We start from the raw sequence: 18,426 nt of genomic DNA, 5'->3' as shown, positions 1-18,426 counted from the left end.
CCCCCGTTCAGCCGAGCTGGCAGGCAGGTGCTCCGGGTCCCGCCTGCGCAGGTGAAGCCGGGCGTCAGTCTGCAAACGCTTGTGGCCGAGAAGGCTGGAAAATGGGGGACGCCTCCGCCCGCCGCGCTGGGAGAGGGGCTGCCCGGCGCCTCCGCTGCTGCCCTGGCGGGACGGGGCCGCTTCGCTTCCCTGCGCGGAGCCCGCCGGCCCCCGCCGCTCCTCACGGCCCCCGGGAGGGTCGAGGCGGGCAGGCGTGCGCAGCCACCGGGTCGGAACTGGGCCGCGGGCAGGGCGCGATCCGCCGCGGACCCCCCGCCTCCTCTCCGCTGGGGGCCCCGGGCGGGGCGGCAGCAGCGGCCGCTCCCCGGCCAATGAGCGGCGAGGCAGGGGCCGGCCCGGCCGCGCTATAAGGGCCGGGGCGGGCGGGGAGGTGGCAGACCGCGGGCGAGGCCGTCGGGTGGGAGCTGCGGTTCCTCTCAGCGGGAAGGGCCGTGCGGTGCGACCATGTGCGGTGAGCGACGGGGCCGCGGGCGGGACGGAGCTGGGGGGCTCTGGTGGGAGCGCGGTGCCCGCGGGCTGTGCCCGGCTCCGGCTGCCTCTCCTGCCGGAGTGCGGGACGAGGGCTGCTTTGTCCCCGAGCTGAGGAAACCCGCCGGGGCTGCCTCCCCCCCCCCGCAGCGGCTTCCTTCGGGACTGGCCCCGCTGCGTCCGTTTTGTCGGGGCGGGAAGGGGGAACGAGCGGCTGTTTCGGTGACGGCAGGTAGAGGTGAGGGTCCTCGTTCCTCCCGAGGGAAGGAGATGGCCTTTCTGTCCCCCGCAGCCTCCTCTCTCTGTCCTCCACGTCTGGCGGCTTGTCGCTGGGTCTTGTGGGCGAAGCCCGCCCGGTTCCCCGCAGCCGGCTCTGCGGGGGCACTCGGCCGCGCTGGGGCCGGCGGTCCCGGGCCGGTGGGCTGCGGGCTGCGCTCGGCTCCCTCCGTCCGGAGCCGCGGCCGGGGGCTGGCGGTGACTCGCTGCCAGCTGCGGCGACGGGGAGAGGCTGTGGGCTTCAGACAAAGGCTGCGGAGGAGCTGATGTGGGTTTGTTCACCTCCCTTTATCTAATGAAGATGAGATGGTGAAGATGGTACCTACAGCACACACACAATGGCTTAGGTGCGCTTTGGGTCTGATGAAAATGAAGGTGCGGGTTCGGAAGCCGCTAATGCAATGCATTTTAGTTACGGAGGAAATTTCAGTGAAACTTTACCTGTTCCTTCTCTGAAGCCTCCTCTCAGGTCTGGAAGGATGCTTTTGTTGAAAGCAGAAGAAATTGTCCCTGTACTTCTTAGTCACCTCTTTTGTGAGATGCAGATGGAAAGCAAGCAGTTACAGCTCCCTGGAAAGCATTTTCTGAGCTAGGTATCTTTTCCCTGCCTCCACGTCCTCCTTAACTGTAAACTCAGAAAGAGCAAGGGCTCTAGCGAGGGTCTGCCATTTGAATGGAAGCACGAGGTGATGCTGTTTGAGCTCCTACGTGACTCTCGGAGGTTGCTATCAGAGGGGCAAAGTCGGTGCCTCCTGAACAAAAGCCCTTCAGGTGAGAGGCTTTGGCTCAGCGCCTAAGCAAATCAAAGGTGCTGGTGGCAAGCACTGAGCAGTGAGACATGGAATGATAATATCAAAAACTTTGCATATCTGGGCTGTATATTGATTGGGAAATGAGGGTGTTAGCAGTGTTAGAGGCGTTTGGTAAAACATCTAGCTTGGGGTGGAGTAACTGACTCAGTACGAAATGGCAAAGAGAGCAGCAGTTCATGAAGTGCAGTGAGAGCAGTGCTGGTTTCTTCCTATCAACATTTGGAGGCCTTTTATGTGATATTTGTTGTCATGAAAGATGTCCCATATCCTCCTTGCTATGCTGATCTGCTGTAGGAAGTGCAGGAGTTCTTGAGGTTGCAAGATTCCTAAATTACTTTTTTGTTATTGTTTTTATTTTGCATATCTTTCCAGGCTTACATGTTGAAAATACGTCCTGACTTCTGGTAGCATATGAAGATTTAAACACGTTATTTTCTGTTTTGAAAATACATAGGTCATTAAATACTGCCATAAATATACTCTTTAGGAAACAAAGTTGAGATGTTACCACACTCACTTGTAAGAAGACAGTATAGTAAAAGTATGCAGGGTTTAAAAAACAGGTAAGATGCTCTTTTTAAATAAGTAGATGGTCAGTTAATGCCAAAGTTAGTTTCATCGGGATATGAAGTTGCGACTGCGACTATCTTGGAGCTAACTTTCTGGCATCAGCAATGTGCTTGCCCCAGTACAGGCATCCTTTTGTTTTTAAAAGAATTACTAATTTTGTTCAGACTTCAAGTACAGGCTGCCCCCTTCTTGATTTTGGTGAAGTCTTGCAATTGCAAGTGTTCTTGTGGATTTTTCCTGAAAAAAAATGCTCAATGAACTTTTCCTCTTCCTGATGCTCTGCTTGCAATCCTGAAAGGGAAGGGGGAAACTCTAAAGAGTTGATAGGCACATAAAAGGAGAGCCTTGCTTTCAGTGTCTGCACCTGACGAAAGCTGGTTTTAGTAATGTTTTAGCAACCTCCTGTTTCTGCTTTGAGTATCTGATTCTAAAGGTAAGCCATACATGATTGGCCTAGTTCGTGCTTCTATCCAAACTCTGTAGTTATGGAAAGTTATAAACTAGATTTAGCATTCAGGTCAAAAGAGCAATGTCCTGGTAAAACACTTCTGGAATTCTTTCATTGGATTCTATGTTTGTATCTATGACTTGGGGAAGTATTTAGCTGTTTATGTTGTGCTGGCAAATAAATGTTACCTTACTTGAGATGTATCACTTCAGCATTGTATTGGCTTAGAGAGTACTTGAGCCTTCAATGGGGACAAGGAATGCAAGCTCTGGAAATTGTGTCTAATAGCTTGGGGAGGCCATTATGGAGTAACTTTCGAGCATCACAGAGCTCTCTGGTGATGAGTATGATTCAGCTAAGATTCAGGCGTATTGGTTTGCTTCCAGAAGGAATTAAGCTACAAGAAGTCTTTATCAAAAGTTGTTTCTACAGGAGTTGAGCAATGTGCTTTAAAGCTAGCCAAAGTGATGACAGAGTAGGGAAGAAAATATGCAAGTGGGTAAATAATGAAACAGAAAAGTACTGGAGAAATAGTGCTGAGTGTAAGATTTATCTCCTTTGACTGAAAGAGTTTATAATATATTCCTTGAGAAGTCAGGCTGCAGCTATTGCTTTCATTGTAAATGGCCTCTGGTGACTTCTGCGTCTTCTAATTCACATGTGTGGAAGCACAGCTAGAGTTCCCTGGAAACAAGGGAAGCACAGCTAGAGTTCCCTGGAAACAAGGATCCTTTTAACAATTGCAGCACACTGGTACCATTGTAAGGATGGTCCCGAAGGAAGGTTTTTCCTGGAGCTCTGTGTAGTCAAAGATGCCACATGGAACACGCAAGGCTGATGCATCTTAAAAATGTTGTGAAATCTGGCCCAGAAAGTAGAGCTGGATCTGAAACGAGGTGTGTAGCAATGTTTTGGAAGGATGTTGAGAAATTTGTATTCAAGAAATTGAAGAATGCTGCTCTTGAGGCTTTTGGTTAGTGCCAGAAAACGGTAAATATCTGTCTGGAAAAATGATTAACAAGCTCTCAGTCTAAGGTGACAGCATATAACTAGAGGCATTATTTTTCAAAGCTTTGGTGAAAAACAGTATTTAGCTGTTCAAATTCCCAAGTACCTCTTCAAATGCAACTATTGTCTTAATATCTCCATTAGTGTTGGAGATTCTAGAAGTAATGAGGCTGAGCTCCTCATAAATCTTGCTTCTGTAGCAGAAGAGTGTTTTCCTCCCTTTAATCCTTCCAAGCTAAATTCAGAGTCCGATGTTATAGTCTCTTAGTCTCAATGTCAAATCAGTACTATTAATGGCTTAAAATCAGTGAAGTAACCAAATTCACAACAATATTTATAAGGGAGATTTATTGGTGTATCATTATAACAGCTTCTTCACTACAGCCATTTACAGTTCGAAAGCCTTAATTGAAGGGGAAGAGGGTGTTAAATTTCAAACAAAGGCTTTCTCTATTTAAAACCCTTGCTTGTCTGAACTGCTTATCTGTTGAGCTCTTAAAGTCGGGTTTTTGCTAACTGTAGCCTCCAGTCCCGACTTGTTGCTTGAAGAAACTGTTAAAATGGTGAAATGAGTCGTTTCTGTTGTATTGGGGTACAGATTTGTGACGGTTAATAAAAGAGCCTAATCTATCCTTATAAATGCAGAAGTCCCAGGAAGAGCAGTAGCCAGAGAAAAGGAGTGGTGGTTCTTTCCTTTGCAGGTGACCTTTTAATTAGACCTTTTCTAAAGATAAAGCGACATGCCCCAAACTCCTTTTAATGAAAAAAAGTTTGCGTACTTTTGCCTTCCCCCCTCCCAAAAAAAAAAAAAACAAAACTGTGTGGGCTGGGGTGAAACCAACCCTAAAACTAAAGAAGCCGCTTCTTGGTTGATGACTGGTCTATTCAAGAGAAGAGGGATCAGACTTGCAGACTCCTCTGGGCTCTGTTGGCCGAGTAGGCAAGGAGTGAGTTCATGTCTTTGCTGTGATGTCTCTGTAAGAGTTGACCGGAGTAACACGGGGCGAGCCAACAGATCTGGTGTCTCCGCTGAGTTGGGTTTGGCAGGCAGCATTGTGTTGAGGCAGCGCACAGGGTGAATGCTTGTTCTTTGGGTGACCCGGTTTTTGCATCTCTTTCCTTTGTTGTCCTATGCTTTTGACTTCTGCCCTTGCTTTATGCTTTCGTCTCTGTTCTCTGCCTGCTGAAGTGACTGTTGTATACGGGATTAAGCTGGAGCCTTTCAGAAGTAGAAGTTGTGCCTAGTACCTACCCGTGGGTATTTCAGGCCATGACTTTCATTACAAAAGTCTCCTTGTGTTAGTACTGATGAATATATTCCTTCTTGGAATGTCTAGTTTTAGATCTGGATATGAAATGGATCACAACGTTCCCATTTTCAGCTGTGGTTTTAATGAAAAGTAGAATTTTTTTAAGCTCTCCCAACTGTTTAACTCTTGGTGGGTAACATGAGGAGAGTGAAGGTGGCCGGGAAAGCGAATGTGTTGAGTGCTGAAAATGAGGGTCGCGATTCCTTTATTGTATTTGAACTTTTTCCATTTAAAAACCCAGTAGGAAGAATTGTACTGAATGGGAGGTTGGGTCCCCCTAGGACCTCTCTGTGATACTGGTTTTAAAGGGTTTTAAATTGAGTCTGAAAGGGTGCAAACTCTAAAAAAGAAAACCAAAAAATTTTGCTTCTTTTTTTTTTTCCCTTCTCCTTTTCCCTTTAAACAGGAATTTTTGCTTATCTAAACTACAGAGTACCTCGGACTCGGAAGGAAATATTTGAAACCCTGATAAAAGGGTTGCAGAGACTGGAATACAGAGGATATGATTCTGCAGGTATGCAAACTAACTCAACAAATTGACTTTAACAACCAATAGCTACTTTCATGACTTTTTGTGTACTTGCACCTTCTGTGTGTGGATTTTTCTTTTTTTTTATCCTTATTGATTCTTGGAGTTTTTTCTTCAACTTTCATTGAGTGTTTAGCTCTGTAATCAGATGGTGGTTGAGGTTTAGTACACGTAAGCAAAGCAAAGAGGGTGTGGGGAAGAACACCTACATACAGGGTCATATAGTTTGTGCCTCAGGCTTTTTTGTGCATGTAAGTTCCAGTGAAAGGATGAGGAAGATTAAACTTGTCTTTAAATTTGGGTTGGCTAATTTCATCGGGCAAAATATATCAGTCTGTCCTCCAGCAAAATTTAAGAGGGCTCATGTATATTTTCATCTATGCAGTAGATACAGACTTCATCTAATTTGATTTGAAGATACACAGGTCTAGCAACAGACTTCAAGTATATTCCTTTGAAGGATAATTTAAAAATATTTTTTTCACTAGTGTGTGCTTGTCTGTGTTTTCTCAGCCTTTTTTTCATCCAGTATATTTTGTGCTTTAAATAACACTTGTGACTGTGTCCTGTGCTGTAGGAGTGGCGATTGATGGAAATAATAATGAAGATAAGGAAAGATTCATCAAACTAGTTAAGAAAAGAGGAAAAGTAAAGGCCCTGGAAGAAGAGTTGTACAGTAAGTGTCTTAAAAATGATCCCTGTACTTTGGCCTCCCAGTCAGATTCCATCTGCATCTCAACCAGAATGTCAGACCATGAAATTACAGTTGTGATTTTGTACCAGAAATAACTGCATCGTGTAATCCAGTGGCAGCTAAATTGTTTGTGCCCCCACTCCCCAAATCTGCACTTGAAAAGCAAGCTGATCTTTAGGTGTAGTGCTGTGAAATTACCAGTCTACTCTCTCTTGGTTGCTTCTTTGTTCAAGACGTGGGCACCCTTGGTGCTTTACTTGGATGATTGCTGTGCGTGGTGGCTGAAATGTCAACACACGGACTCTGACAGAATTTACGACCATTTAAGCAGCTGGCTGTGATCACAATCTGCTTTATGCAGTGCTTCCATCTGTGAAGAGCTGAAGTTGTGTTTTAATACATTTATATCGCAATTTGTAGTGATGTGGTCTGTTAGCCTAGCTGTTAGTATTGGCTGAAAATGCTGGAGTCTTGGCAAACAAAGTTTTAATCACAGTAGCTTGAACTATCTGAAGTGTAAGGTCAAGAAAGCAAATGGCTTAAAAGAAAGCCAGAAGATAACTTCTAGATTTTTGTTTGTAGGAGTTCTTTTAGTGTTTTACTGGTTGTGTGTGTGTGTGTGAGAGCCTTAACTTCAAATATTCGGTTAACTGAATTTCTTGTGTACAGAACAAGATGACCTGGATTCAAAAGCAGATTTTGAAACACATTTTGGAATTGCTCATACTCGCTGGGCGACCCATGGAGTACCAAGTGCAATAAACAGTCACCCTCAGAGGTCAGATAAAGGAAATGGTATGTAATCTCTGCAGCGCTCTGGAACTGTGTGAGTCTGAAATGGTTGAATCCACATAGTACATATGTACTCTCTTCTTACTAGCATTATGGTATCTATTTTATATACTAGGGCTAAGCTGTTGCTATTCTATCTAGGTTAGACACTTTTATAAAAAATAGCCTCTTCTGGGGCTAAAGTAACACTGTGAAAGATTAATGAGATCTGTTTTCTGAAAATTGATGCAAGTTAGTCGAAGGACGACATTCATGTTTTAGAAGGCAAGACTCTGAAAATGTAAGTGCATCAATGTTGTCTGGGCTAGAAAAAGGAGATTTCGTATCGTTTTTCATTTGAGATGGCTTGGTGCTGTTCTTCTGGGTGTAGTTTAAAACTGTCTTGCTGATTTGGAACAACCTTTGTATGCCTTCGGAATTTGTAAGCTTCTGCTTTCTGTTGTCTGTGTTATGATAGACTGTAGGTCTGAAAGCTGTAGCAGGTAGTTCCTAGTGTACTTCTAAGCTTTTTTTCCCCTCTAATTTTGCCTTAGGAGTTAATTTTCTGTTACTGATGTATATATGTTTATTTTCCTTTTAGAATTTGTTGTAATCCATAATGGAATCATCACAAATTATAAGGACCTGAGAAAATTTCTGGTGAGTCTGTGGCAACTGGATTCTAAAACTAGAAAGTAAATGCCCCACCAACTACTGTCAGATCTTTCATGATTTTGTTGGAATCTGAATTCAGGTCTCTTGGTATCATCTATAAAATAGTAGTGTGAAGACGTCTGCCTAATAAAGAGACACGGCAGCTGGTGAAGTGCAATATGCTCTTGTAATCCTAAATGCAAAGTACTTATGAGTAGAGCAGCAATTTCCACTCAAATTCTTTGAGAGAGTGTGTGGTGTCCCTCCTGTCTCCTGTTGCCTGACAGATGCTGAGCAAGTCTTACTACTTGTCTTATTACAGTATTTCTTAAAGAGTAGCTATGACAGGAAAAGTCTTTATATTTTGTCTGTAGTGATATCTATCCACTAGTCCAATGTAGTGCTCCAAGCAGCCTGTGTTACTGGGCAGTGTCTGGTGGGAGGCAGCCAAAAGGCTCTTCAATGTTTCTTGCCTGAGGATGAAAATGCTTTTTACTCTTCTATATGATATTTCAGGAGAGCAAAGGCTATGAATTCGAATCTGAAACGGATACAGAAACGATCCCCAAATTGATCAAATACATGTATGACAACAGAGAGAGTGAGGACACCAGTTTTTCAGCCTTGGTAGAAAGAGTAATTCAACAGTTGGTAAGTGGGAGGTTCCTTTTTTCCCTCTACTGCCGTATAAGCTGTTTGTGGGGTTCCTTAGTATTCTGCATTTATGCATTTAGATCCTCTGCAGGAGTCCTTAGAAGGTGCTGCAAATAATGATTTTTGACCTCTAAACAATGCTTAATAGACCGAGAAATTAGATTTAAATTTTGGAAACTTTAAAAATTTACCATTGATAAGCCTTTGAATTGCATAAGCAGTGGTTTTTTGGGTGTTTTTTTGGTTTTTTTTTTTTAAGCAAGAGGTTATCACAGTTTGTTTAATGAAGCAGCTTAATTTAAAAAAATTGTAGGAGCCTCTGGGGGCTGACATCTCTCATAAAGAGCAGTGTGTTCTTAAAGGCTATTCTGATCATGTTAAAACACTGCTGTGATTCAAGTTTGTCTAATAATGTGCCTTGGCTCCCATATTTGGAAATAGATCTAACAAGCTGCACTGATTCATGGCATAGCTGGCTTCCAAACTGTGAAGTGGGAATCTACTGTTACTTAGCAAGCGAACACTTAAAAACTTCGACAGATGCATTGCAAACTTGGAGAAAGCTTGCTTTGTTTCCTCCCCCAGTCTCTGGGCAGATGTTTGCCTTCCCTTTCCTGCAGCTTCCTACACTCTCTTCACCTCCTCCTTCTCTCTGAAGCAGCTCTGTAGGATTCCCCTAGAGCGGGGCAGGAATACACACGAAGCAGGGTCTGTGTGGGTCAAGAGGGAATAGCTGTGCAGCCACCCTGTTGAGGGAAGGGGGACTTCATCTGACCGCAGAAGAGGAGCAGAGGAGGACTCTTGCAGGGCTGGAGTCCCTGCAAAAGAAGTGAATGTTACTGTCTGTATTCTGTTTGTGAGGTGGGGCTTTGCAAGCCGCGTTAATATTGTAGAGTGGTTGATTGTGTGTTCCTGTTTTTGTTCTTGCCTTGTGGATTTTGTTGTTGTTTTTTTTTTTTTTTTGTGGAAGGTGGTTTTTTTTTTGTGGAAATACATTAATAAGAATTTGCTGCTTAAAGTAGAAGTAGTAACTCCAAAATTTAAGCTGAAAATGCATGATAAAATGCAGCTGCATGCGCATTCTTATTAAAAGTCGTATTAAAAGTAAATGTCCAGCAGTATTCATGTTGATTATGAGTAACATCTCGGAGATTTTCTTAACCGTTGCATTAGAAGGTATTGTTTTTATTTATAAAGATAGGGTAAGTGCTCACTTACTGATCTTTCTGCTGTTGCACTGTTACGTGACTGTTAGCTTGTTCTGCTCCTCCTGAGTGATTCCTTTAAAGGTGCAGTCTGCCCTCCGGGAAGAGATTCCTGATAGTGGTGAAGAGCTTTCCTTCACAGCCTCCTCGGGAAGAGGGGCCCCAGTTTAATGAGATGCAACTAATTAAGATAAATCGCTTAGGATTTTTTTTTTTCTCTTCTGTTTGCATGATTTCCAGGAAGGTGCTTTTGCATTGGTTTTCAAGAGCATCCATTACCCAGGTGAAGCTGTTGCTACCAGGTTAGTAAAAGTCCATTTTATAGATAAAAATAAATAAATAAAAAAGCCAAACCACAACCAAACCCAAAAAAACAAGAATACTGATGTTAAGTACTTAATTAACCAAAGCTCAGAAGGTAGATAGCTGCGCTAGTGGAATCCTTGTGAAGTGCAGCAAAGGTCTGCCAAGCATCTCTTCAGCTGGCTGTTAAATATAACTTCATTTGAGCTGTACTGACTGCAGGTCACACAACTTCCAGAGGCTTTTGTTGATTCTTGATAATCTTTAACTTGATTTGGTTTAATAAATTAGATGTGACCACTTACTTCTTGAGAATGCAAAGACAGTAGTGAAAAGTAATCTGATGATGTTACAGTGTGTCAATAAAGAAGCTCAGTGTATCTTCTGTTTCTGAAGTTGTATTAAGAGTGTGCTAACAGTTTTCCTATATCAAAAAGGGGAGGGAAAGGGTATGGTTCAATTTAACTTCACGTTGAAGAAAGACTGAGAGAAGTATATTCGGGCTGGCTAAAATGCCATCATACTAATAAGTTACACAAACAGTGTTCTAGCTGGCATAGCATTTATGAGGGTTTCTTTTTTCTTTATAAGTTCTACATTTATTTATGACTTGGAAAACAACTTTCAGGAAATGTGAAGATATTAAAGTAGCAAGTGAAGTAGCAGTGGGAATAAAGACTGTTTTACGACACAACCAAAAAAGCCCCTTGCTTCTGTGGCCTAAAGTGGGACTATGTTACAATTGTGAAAAAGCCAGCTGTACCGTCACTCTGACTGGAGAACATCTTCTGACATGAACTATTCTATATGTGGTTCAGGTTGAGGTTTTTAGGAGTGAGGGCATTAAGAGAAACTAAACTTGTAATCTGAGGCACTGGGGAGGGGTTGAATTACTCTTTTATTCCTGTGAGACTTTTTTTTCATTTTAATAAGCTCTTCAGTGTGGCACGTGACCCATATAATTAAAAAGTGTTAACATTCTGCAGTTTCAGCGGTGCAATAGTGATGGTTGACCTTTCTGATTTTAAAGGGCTAAAGGGGGAACAGTATTTCAATAGTAAAGAGCACTGGAGCTTGTTGCTGGCTCACTTCAGAGGCAGAGTAAGCTTTGTTTGAAAACAGTATTGAAATTGATGCCTGTGCTAAGCTCTTTCATGGTTACTGGAAGGAAAGCAACTAGTTTATATAAATTTTCTTCTACCTGGGTGTAGTTCATGGGGAAAGAATGACCAAGGCATATGGTACTTATTCATATAATATTTGATGAGTGTGACAGAAATAAGTCAGGTTTATGTAACTCCCTCCTTGTTATGGCTTTAGGATCAGGATTGAGGAGGATCTTCCTATTTAGGAAGCTAGATGGGACATTGTCTTTCAACTTCGCAAATGTCCTTTGATTTCTTTGTATGCACCTTTCTCTTTATAAAATTGTGTGTTTTCATTTTGTAGGAGAGGGAGTCCTTTGCTCATTGGGGTTAGGAGCAAGTACAAGCTCTCCACTGAACAGATTCCAGTTTTATATAGGACATGTAAGTTGATAAATCAAATAACATTATTTTTAAGAGCTAAAATTATTGTTCCTTTATGGTTAGAAATTAGGTTAATTCGTCTTTGTACTATAAAACTACCAGCTAACACCCCAAATAGCTTCTTAGCTGAGGATATTCTGTTTTTATACTACTGAATGCGTAGTTCATGTAAAAGTTCCATCCCCCCAAAATACTTCTGTAACTGTGATACCTTGAACCTGTGTAGTCTGCAATTTCTAACTTGGACAGATCTGGTTTTGCATTTAAAATGTCTAATTTCTTTAACAGGCAACATTGAGAATGTGAAGAACATATGCAATTCACGAATGAAAAGACTGGACAGCTCTACCTGCCTTCATGCTGTTGGGGATAAGGCAGTAGAATTCTTCTTCGCTTCAGATGCAAGGTAGGAAAAGTGCTTAAATGTTTCTCAAAATACTGTTTTCGTTTAGAAGTGAGATAGTTCTGGAAATCTTATGCTGTCTTGCTGCTGTACAATTGTTTTGTGATAGAGTAGCTCCTAATTTGGGTAACTTCATACAGCGCCCAGGCTTAGGTACTTGAAAAATGTGAAGGCTTGACATCAGCATTTGAATTGCGAACAAGTGCAATACCTGCCAATTGCTAACCTCTATGTAAAATACGTCCAGTGCAGGAAGACCAGTTGGGTACAAACATACACTGGCAGCTGAGTATTTGGGCTGACTATAGGTTAGTCTGGCTTTTGGCATTTGAATCTGGCTATTGGAGGAGAAAATTGTGGTTGTGGTTCCAAATTTAGCAGGAACCTTGACATCAGGTATGCATTTATCTCGGAAACAAGATCGTGACCTTAGGGGCCCTTCAGGGACACTGGGAGGCAAGATCAGATCAGCAGGAACTTGCTGATGCGAGATGCCATGGTTCCTGAGCCTTCTGCTCCGGGTTCCTGTGAGAGTACAGGAGGAGCAGCAGATGGAGCCATTTCCTTTAAGATGGCTCTATCTGTAATTATGTCCAAAAAGAAGATAGAAGAGGGGCTGGAAGTGCTGTTTATTAATATTTAATTGCTTTAAGGAGTGCTGCTACCAACCCTTACTGACATGTCAGGCTTGCCTTGCTTCTGTTTCTTCTGTAGCGCTATCATTGAGCACACCAACAGAGTAATTTTCTTAGAAGATGATGACATTGCAGCAGTAACTGATGGGAAGCTTTCAATTCATCGTCTCGAGCGTTCAGCTAGTGATGATCCTTCCCGGGCCATCCAAACCTTGCAGATGGAATTGCAGCAAATCATGAAGGGTGGGTTGTAAACATCGGTAAACGAACATCATCGAAGATGGATAGTTACTGATTGTTTGTGTAGTAGATAAGAGAGAAAACTGCTAATTTGTTGTGAAAATGACCTGATATTTAGGTTGTTTGCACTGGGAGTTGACAATTCCAAGCTTTAAGACCAAGGGAAGATGGGTGGTGTGGGATGCTACCCATTCTTAGCCTTGGAAAAGTCCTAGATGCTTCTATTCATCTCAGTATTTAGTGAAAGTGTAACTAATGTTGACATGTTGTTGTAGTTGTTGCCCAGCTTTGATTGTAAACTAAGAGCTGAAGAGGAATACAGAATTTTCCTGAGAAAGGAATTCAGTTACCTTGTCAGTGTCGGGAAATAAAATCAACCAAATAGAGTGAACTTCCAGTCCCTCCTTTCTTCTCGCTTATTCCTAAACTTTTGTTTAAGCTAATACAGTCAGCTTAAATTAGCTAGCTACCACAGGTCATCTTAAAAGTTGTCTCTTTGTAACTGTAATAGACTTTAAATAACAAGCCTAAGCATTACTATGTAACGTTTTTCTGAACAGGTAACTTCAGTGCATTCATGCAAAAGGAAATCTTTGAACAACCAGAATCAGTTGTCAATACGATGAGAGGCAGGGTGAATTTCGAGAGCAGCACAGGTAACTTGGAAAAGGGGTTCAAGCTGCACTAAGCCGGCAACTTTGGAGCATATGAACTAGAAAATAAAACACACCATTGATTTATGCTTTTTTGTTTGTTTACAGTTCTGCTGGGGGGACTGAAGGATCACTTGAAAGAAATCAGAAGATGCCGAAGACTGATCATTATTGGCTGTGGTACCAGTTACCACGCTGCAGTAGCTGTATGTTCAGCCTTTGCTGAAATGCGTGTATAACTCCCTAGTTACTGAGTTGTTAGATAACACCTCTTCAGCTGCTTTTTCTTCTATATCTCAAACTTTGCCTTTCTTTGAGGGGTTTTGCCCTTTTGTCTAGTTTTCCTTTGTGCTTCATTAATGCTCCAATGCTGTTACCTGCCATGCTAGAAATTAGCTTTTTTCACCTTGGTTTTTAAAGGTCAGGAGAGCTGTAATTATCAGTTTTTGTAATAAGAATCCATTTAGACTATCTCTGACTCTTGAGATGTCAAGACTGTATGGGTGGCAATATTAACCAATACTGTGCACTGCTTGAATACAGACTCGACAAGTATTGGAAGAATTAACAGAATTGCCAGTGATGGTGGAACTTGCCAGTGACTTCCTGGATAGAAACACACCTGTATTCAGAGATGATGTGTGCTTTTTTATAAGTCAATCAGGTGAGCTGCATTTACTGTTTGTCTTCAGTTGAGTGAAAATTGCAGAAAAATTTTAGAAGGCCAATGATTTATTACTTTCTGCATGTTGTGAAGAGGATGATGGCTAATGGGCCAGATGTGTCCTGAAAGAAAGTTTCATTCAGACTTGATTCAAATCTATAGACAACGAGCGAGTGCTGAAAGATTGTTTTCAGTTGCATTTTGCATTGTGTAATGGTGGATGCAGTTATTTAGAACGCGTTTGTGTAGAATTTTATGCTTTTCAGGAATCATTATTGTCCTGTATCAACCTGAAGTCGATCTGTAAATGTTTTCCAGGTGAAACGGCAGATACGCTTATGGCCTTGAGGTACTGTAAAGAACGTCGTGCTCTAACGGTTGGCATCACAAACACGGTCGGAAGCTCAATATCCAGGGAGACTGACTGTGGTGTACATATCAATGCAGGACCCGAGATAGGTGTGGCAAGCACAAAGGTAATTGCTGTTCAGTGTTTGACTTTCATACTTCAGCCCTGTGGAATCCAATTAAAATTTTAATTGTAGCACTTTGAACTGAGATGATACTAACTCTCTGCAGACTTAGCTGCTAAATGTTTTGTTTTGTCTGCAGGCTTATACCAGCCAATTTGTGTCGCTTGTAATGTTTGGCCTAATGATGTCTGAAGACAGAATTTCCTTGCAGAAAAGGAGACAGGAAATCATTAGTGGACTAAAATCATTGCCAGGTATATTGATATTTTAGGTTTGAGGAGGGATAGGGGATGTTGTTTAATGGCCAGTATAAAATACTACTTGGGGATGTTTCTTTCTCATTTAAGTTTCACTCTCCCCCTCCTCCTGAGAAATAGACAATATAAGAAAAATGGACTATTAGTTTCTGTACCAACTGCCAATTTTACAGGTGCCCTGCCAAGAAACTTGGCAGGAAGATTAGAGTTTTCATGGGCTGGGTTTTCTAATTACAATAAGGTAGTTTTGTATGAGAAATATTACTTGATTTCCTAAATCGATGATTTGAAATTTTTAAAGCCTTTCACTTTAAATCAGTATAGGTAAAAGGAAACTAATTCAAGGTGACTTTAAAATGGATGTTTACAACTTCCTTTAGCAATAGAAATGGGATGTATGAGCACTGGTTAAACCAATAGTTGCTTTAAATTTGTTACTGTAAATAAGGCTGGGGAAAATATCCTTAATCTGCAGTCAAAGATGCAGAGTTACTGGCTGAATTATATCAAGCGTATTTGTTCTAACAGACCATTAGAACGTTCTACTACAAGCAAACTATCTTTTTCCAAATAAACTTTTTTAATATGTGCTTTTTGTGTGCCCCAATAGAGATGATTAAAGAAGTCTTGTCCTTGGATGAGAAGATACACGATTTGGCTCTTGAACTGTACAAACAAAGATCGCTGCTGGTTATGGGTCGTGGGTATAATTATGCCACTTGTCTGGAAGGAGCTCTGGTAGGAACCTCTCAATATTTTTATTTAGAATGAGCTTTTGTGGCCTCTGCAACATGGTTTATTTGCAAGATTTCTTTACAACTTAATTCGGCAGTAAAACTGCTATCTATAACTAAGAGCATTTAGTTCTGTTGGATTAAACACATACATAAGTTTAACCTGGATAATATATTTCTTGTTTCTTTCACATAACAAATGCAGTGTCTAATGAGTCTAAAAAACCCAAACAGTTTAAAATGCTGACTCATTTGAGAATAACATTAGAAGAACACAAGGTACTGATATTCAGATGAGATGCTCATGCAGGAAACTCGTAAATTATGTTATGAACATTCTGGTGGAGTGGACACGTATCCCTCTCTGACAGAACTTTGAAATGTTAAAGATAGACTGCATTAGCCAAGGTTGTGCTGGGTGTTCGGTTCTTAAAGTTCCTGTTGATTGCTCCATTTCTTTATCTGCACGTGCATGTGCATAGGAAAGCTCTGCTTCCACCAGCAACCTGCTAGAAATCCCAGCCGACAAGCCTGTCTGTTTTTCCTATTAGCTGATCTTTGAAAATATCAACTTGATACCGTATGTCTGTATTGGAGTGGCAGATGTATAGCCTTGGTGTTTTGCTTCTTGTGGCTTTTATTTCTTGTCTGATTTACTAGTAACATGATGGCATTTTCTTTTTTTTTAAGAAAATAAAAGAAATCACCTATATGCACTCTGAAGGTATCCTGGCTGGTGAGCTGAAACACGGGCCTTTAGCCCTAATAGATAAACAAATGCCTGTGATCATGGTGATAATGAAGGATCCTTGTTTCACCAAGTGCCAGAATGCTCTACAACAAATCACTGCTCGACAGGTAAGCTGCTGAACTAATACAGTGTCATAGGGAGAGATTGTGCACGTTTTTTGCTGTTGATTGTGCCTCAGAAAAAGGATGTATTGGTGATTTTTTTTTTTTTTCCTATTAAGTTATTTATAAGGTGCTGTATCTGCATTGCAGGTTGTCATTACAGGTTAAAAGCAGTAGTGAAAACTGATTGCATGTGGGTCGCTTGTTTTGGGTTTTTGTTTGCTCTGAAGTAAATGAAATAATGTTAAAACTCTGCAGGGTGAAAACATTCAAGTCTCATAAGACAGTGAATGATAAAGGTCATTGCACAAGACTGGCGTTGTCTTTGTTAGCTACCTGAGCGTCTTCAAATATACTTCAGGCACGCTGTGAACCAATATTTCAAAGCAGTTCTAAGCCACCTCTTTTATTTTTATTTTCAGGGTCGTCCAATCATCCTGTGCTCTAAAGAAGACACAGAAAGCTCAAAATTTGCCTACAAAACCATTGAACTGCCTCATACAGTTGACTGCCTTCAAGGAGTCTTGAGTGTTATTCCTCTCCAGTTGCTTTCATTCCACCTGGCTGTTCTCAGAGGATACGATGTAAGTGCTTTCTATATTTAGCACTCCAGTTAGTGCAGTTTTGAACTTCCTCCTACCAGTGTAAAGCGAAAGACCCAGTTATATGGCGGTCTAACAAAGAACTTTGATAACAGTGGAGCTTATGATGACTGTGGTAGTAGAGGTGACATTTTAGTGCCAATTCTTCAGCTTTATATTTTTTTAATTGGTATCCTTCTAAAACAATTAGAAAGATCACTTGCTTGGTTTGATTAATTAAGAGTGCAGATAGGACTTCTTCAGAGAACTAAATCTTAAAATGTGATATTGCACTTTAACCTAAAATAGTTCAGTGCTTTGTGCAGCTGAGCTTGACGCTGGCTGGGTGTGTCAGTCTGATAATGGCGCCTGCTTTGGAAAGGTACCCTGTGCAAAACAATTGTGCATTAGTTAGGAGGGGTTTGGAAGCAAGGATGCATTCAACAGTGAGTCATTGTCTGCAGATCTACAGTCTCTTGTGTGTGTTAATGTGTCTAGAATAAAGCAGAACTCATTAGGAAGTCTAAAAAAAGCACATTAAATGAACTGTCAAATGCAGAATGTCAGTATTACTCTGTCATGTACTAAAAGTCTGTCTCTTCATTCTAGGTGGACTTTCCAAGAAATTTGGCCAAATCTGTTACTGTAGAATAACAGCCAAGAACAGCTAATGTTTTTGTCACCAGACCTCTGAGTTACACTTGTAGAAATGTGGTGTTCTGAATTGATAGGTACACATTTTTCCAAAGAGAATGACAGTGCTGACTGGAAAGTGTCGGAAGGATTTATCTTGCAGCTTTAAAAGCTTTTGATGTGCCTTGTATCCAAGTGCTTTTGCTCACAGCAAATATTCCTCTAAGTCCTGAAATTGCCAAAGAAGATAAAAATTGTTTACACATGGTATACCGAATGAACTTTTCTACTGTGCAATATATATATACAGCTCTCTTCAGAGTAACTGTGAACTTTTTTTTAGCCTACACTACTTAATTAGTTTTAAAGATAGAGTATTTATAACTACAATTGTATAGCTTTTTTAAGTTATTTTTTTTAGTACATTGCTTATCTGTAGCATTGGTAATGCTCAGAATGTAAATACTGAGCATGTTGACACTTGTGTACAGTTGTTAGGGGTTTTTTTCCTACTTCAGCCTCAAACTGGAAATTTGTTGTCCCTCTTCCTCCCCAGCTCCCCCTCGCTCCTTTGCATCTGTGTTTCGTATTTAACCGGTCATTTGCAAAGCTCTTCTGTGGCTGTAAATTCCCAGCTATGCTTTAAATTTCTGCTTCTTTCAACTAATTATTTGAAAAGCCAGAGCAACGTTTTGTTTTGTATGCCACCCCAGCTCTTATTTGCGTAACATGTGCAGTGTAACAAAATAAGGGAACTGGATGTCTTTCAAGTGATATTTCTGTTTGAAGAGTGTACAACAAAATTTCAATGAAATTAAAAGATTAAATAATTCTTCTTGCTTTGTGGTGGTTGTTTTGTTTGTTGTGTTTTTTTTTTTTTTTTAACTTGATGACTCCTCATCTCAGATCTGAAGACAGGTACAACACTGCAGTGCCCTGACACAAGTAGGGAGAGGGTGTTCTCCCCCAGTCTTGCCTGAATCCTGGTATCGCTCTCCTCTGTTTCTTGG

At 41.4% G+C, this 18,426-nt stretch overlaps 1 protein-coding gene across 1 annotated transcript; it reads left to right on the top strand.

Moving 5' to 3' along the window:
* Positions 1 to 449: 449 nt before the first annotated feature.
* Positions 450 to 18,181, top strand: GFPT2 (glutamine-fructose-6-phosphate transaminase 2). The gene is made up of 19 exons (XM_075441566.1): positions 450 to 511; positions 5,359 to 5,466; positions 6,059 to 6,157; positions 6,845 to 6,970; positions 7,548 to 7,606; positions 8,117 to 8,251; positions 9,700 to 9,761; positions 11,212 to 11,291; positions 11,580 to 11,697; positions 12,409 to 12,572; positions 13,130 to 13,225; positions 13,331 to 13,428; positions 13,766 to 13,886; positions 14,205 to 14,362; positions 14,499 to 14,613; positions 15,227 to 15,354; positions 16,041 to 16,208; positions 16,625 to 16,786; positions 17,393 to 18,181. The coding sequence occupies exons 1-19, from the start codon at positions 505 to 507 to the stop codon at positions 17,435 to 17,437; spliced, it is 2,049 nt and encodes a 682-aa protein (XP_075297681.1). The 5' UTR covers positions 450 to 504; the 3' UTR covers positions 17,438 to 18,181.
* Positions 18,182 to 18,426: the final 245 nt, after the last annotated feature.

Source organism: Opisthocomus hoazin, chromosome 22 (assembly GCF_030867145.1).
Source record: "Opisthocomus hoazin isolate bOpiHoa1 chromosome 22, bOpiHoa1.hap1, whole genome shotgun sequence".
Taxonomy (NCBI): Eukaryota; Metazoa; Chordata; class Aves; order Opisthocomiformes; family Opisthocomidae; genus Opisthocomus; species Opisthocomus hoazin.
Note: the sequence above shows the minus strand (reverse complement) of the source record. Positions and strands in the feature narration are given on the sequence as shown.

Excerpts from the sequence above, each read along its gene's own strand:
- GFPT2 (XM_075441566.1), top strand. Across the intron at positions 5,467-6,058 it reads CAGAGGATATGATTCTGCAG|GAGTGGCGATTGATGGAAAT; the intron begins GTATGCAAACTA and ends CCTGTGCTGTAG. Across the intron at positions 16,209-16,624 it reads AACAAATCACTGCTCGACAG|GGTCGTCCAATCATCCTGTG; the intron begins GTAAGCTGCTGA and ends TTTTATTTTCAG.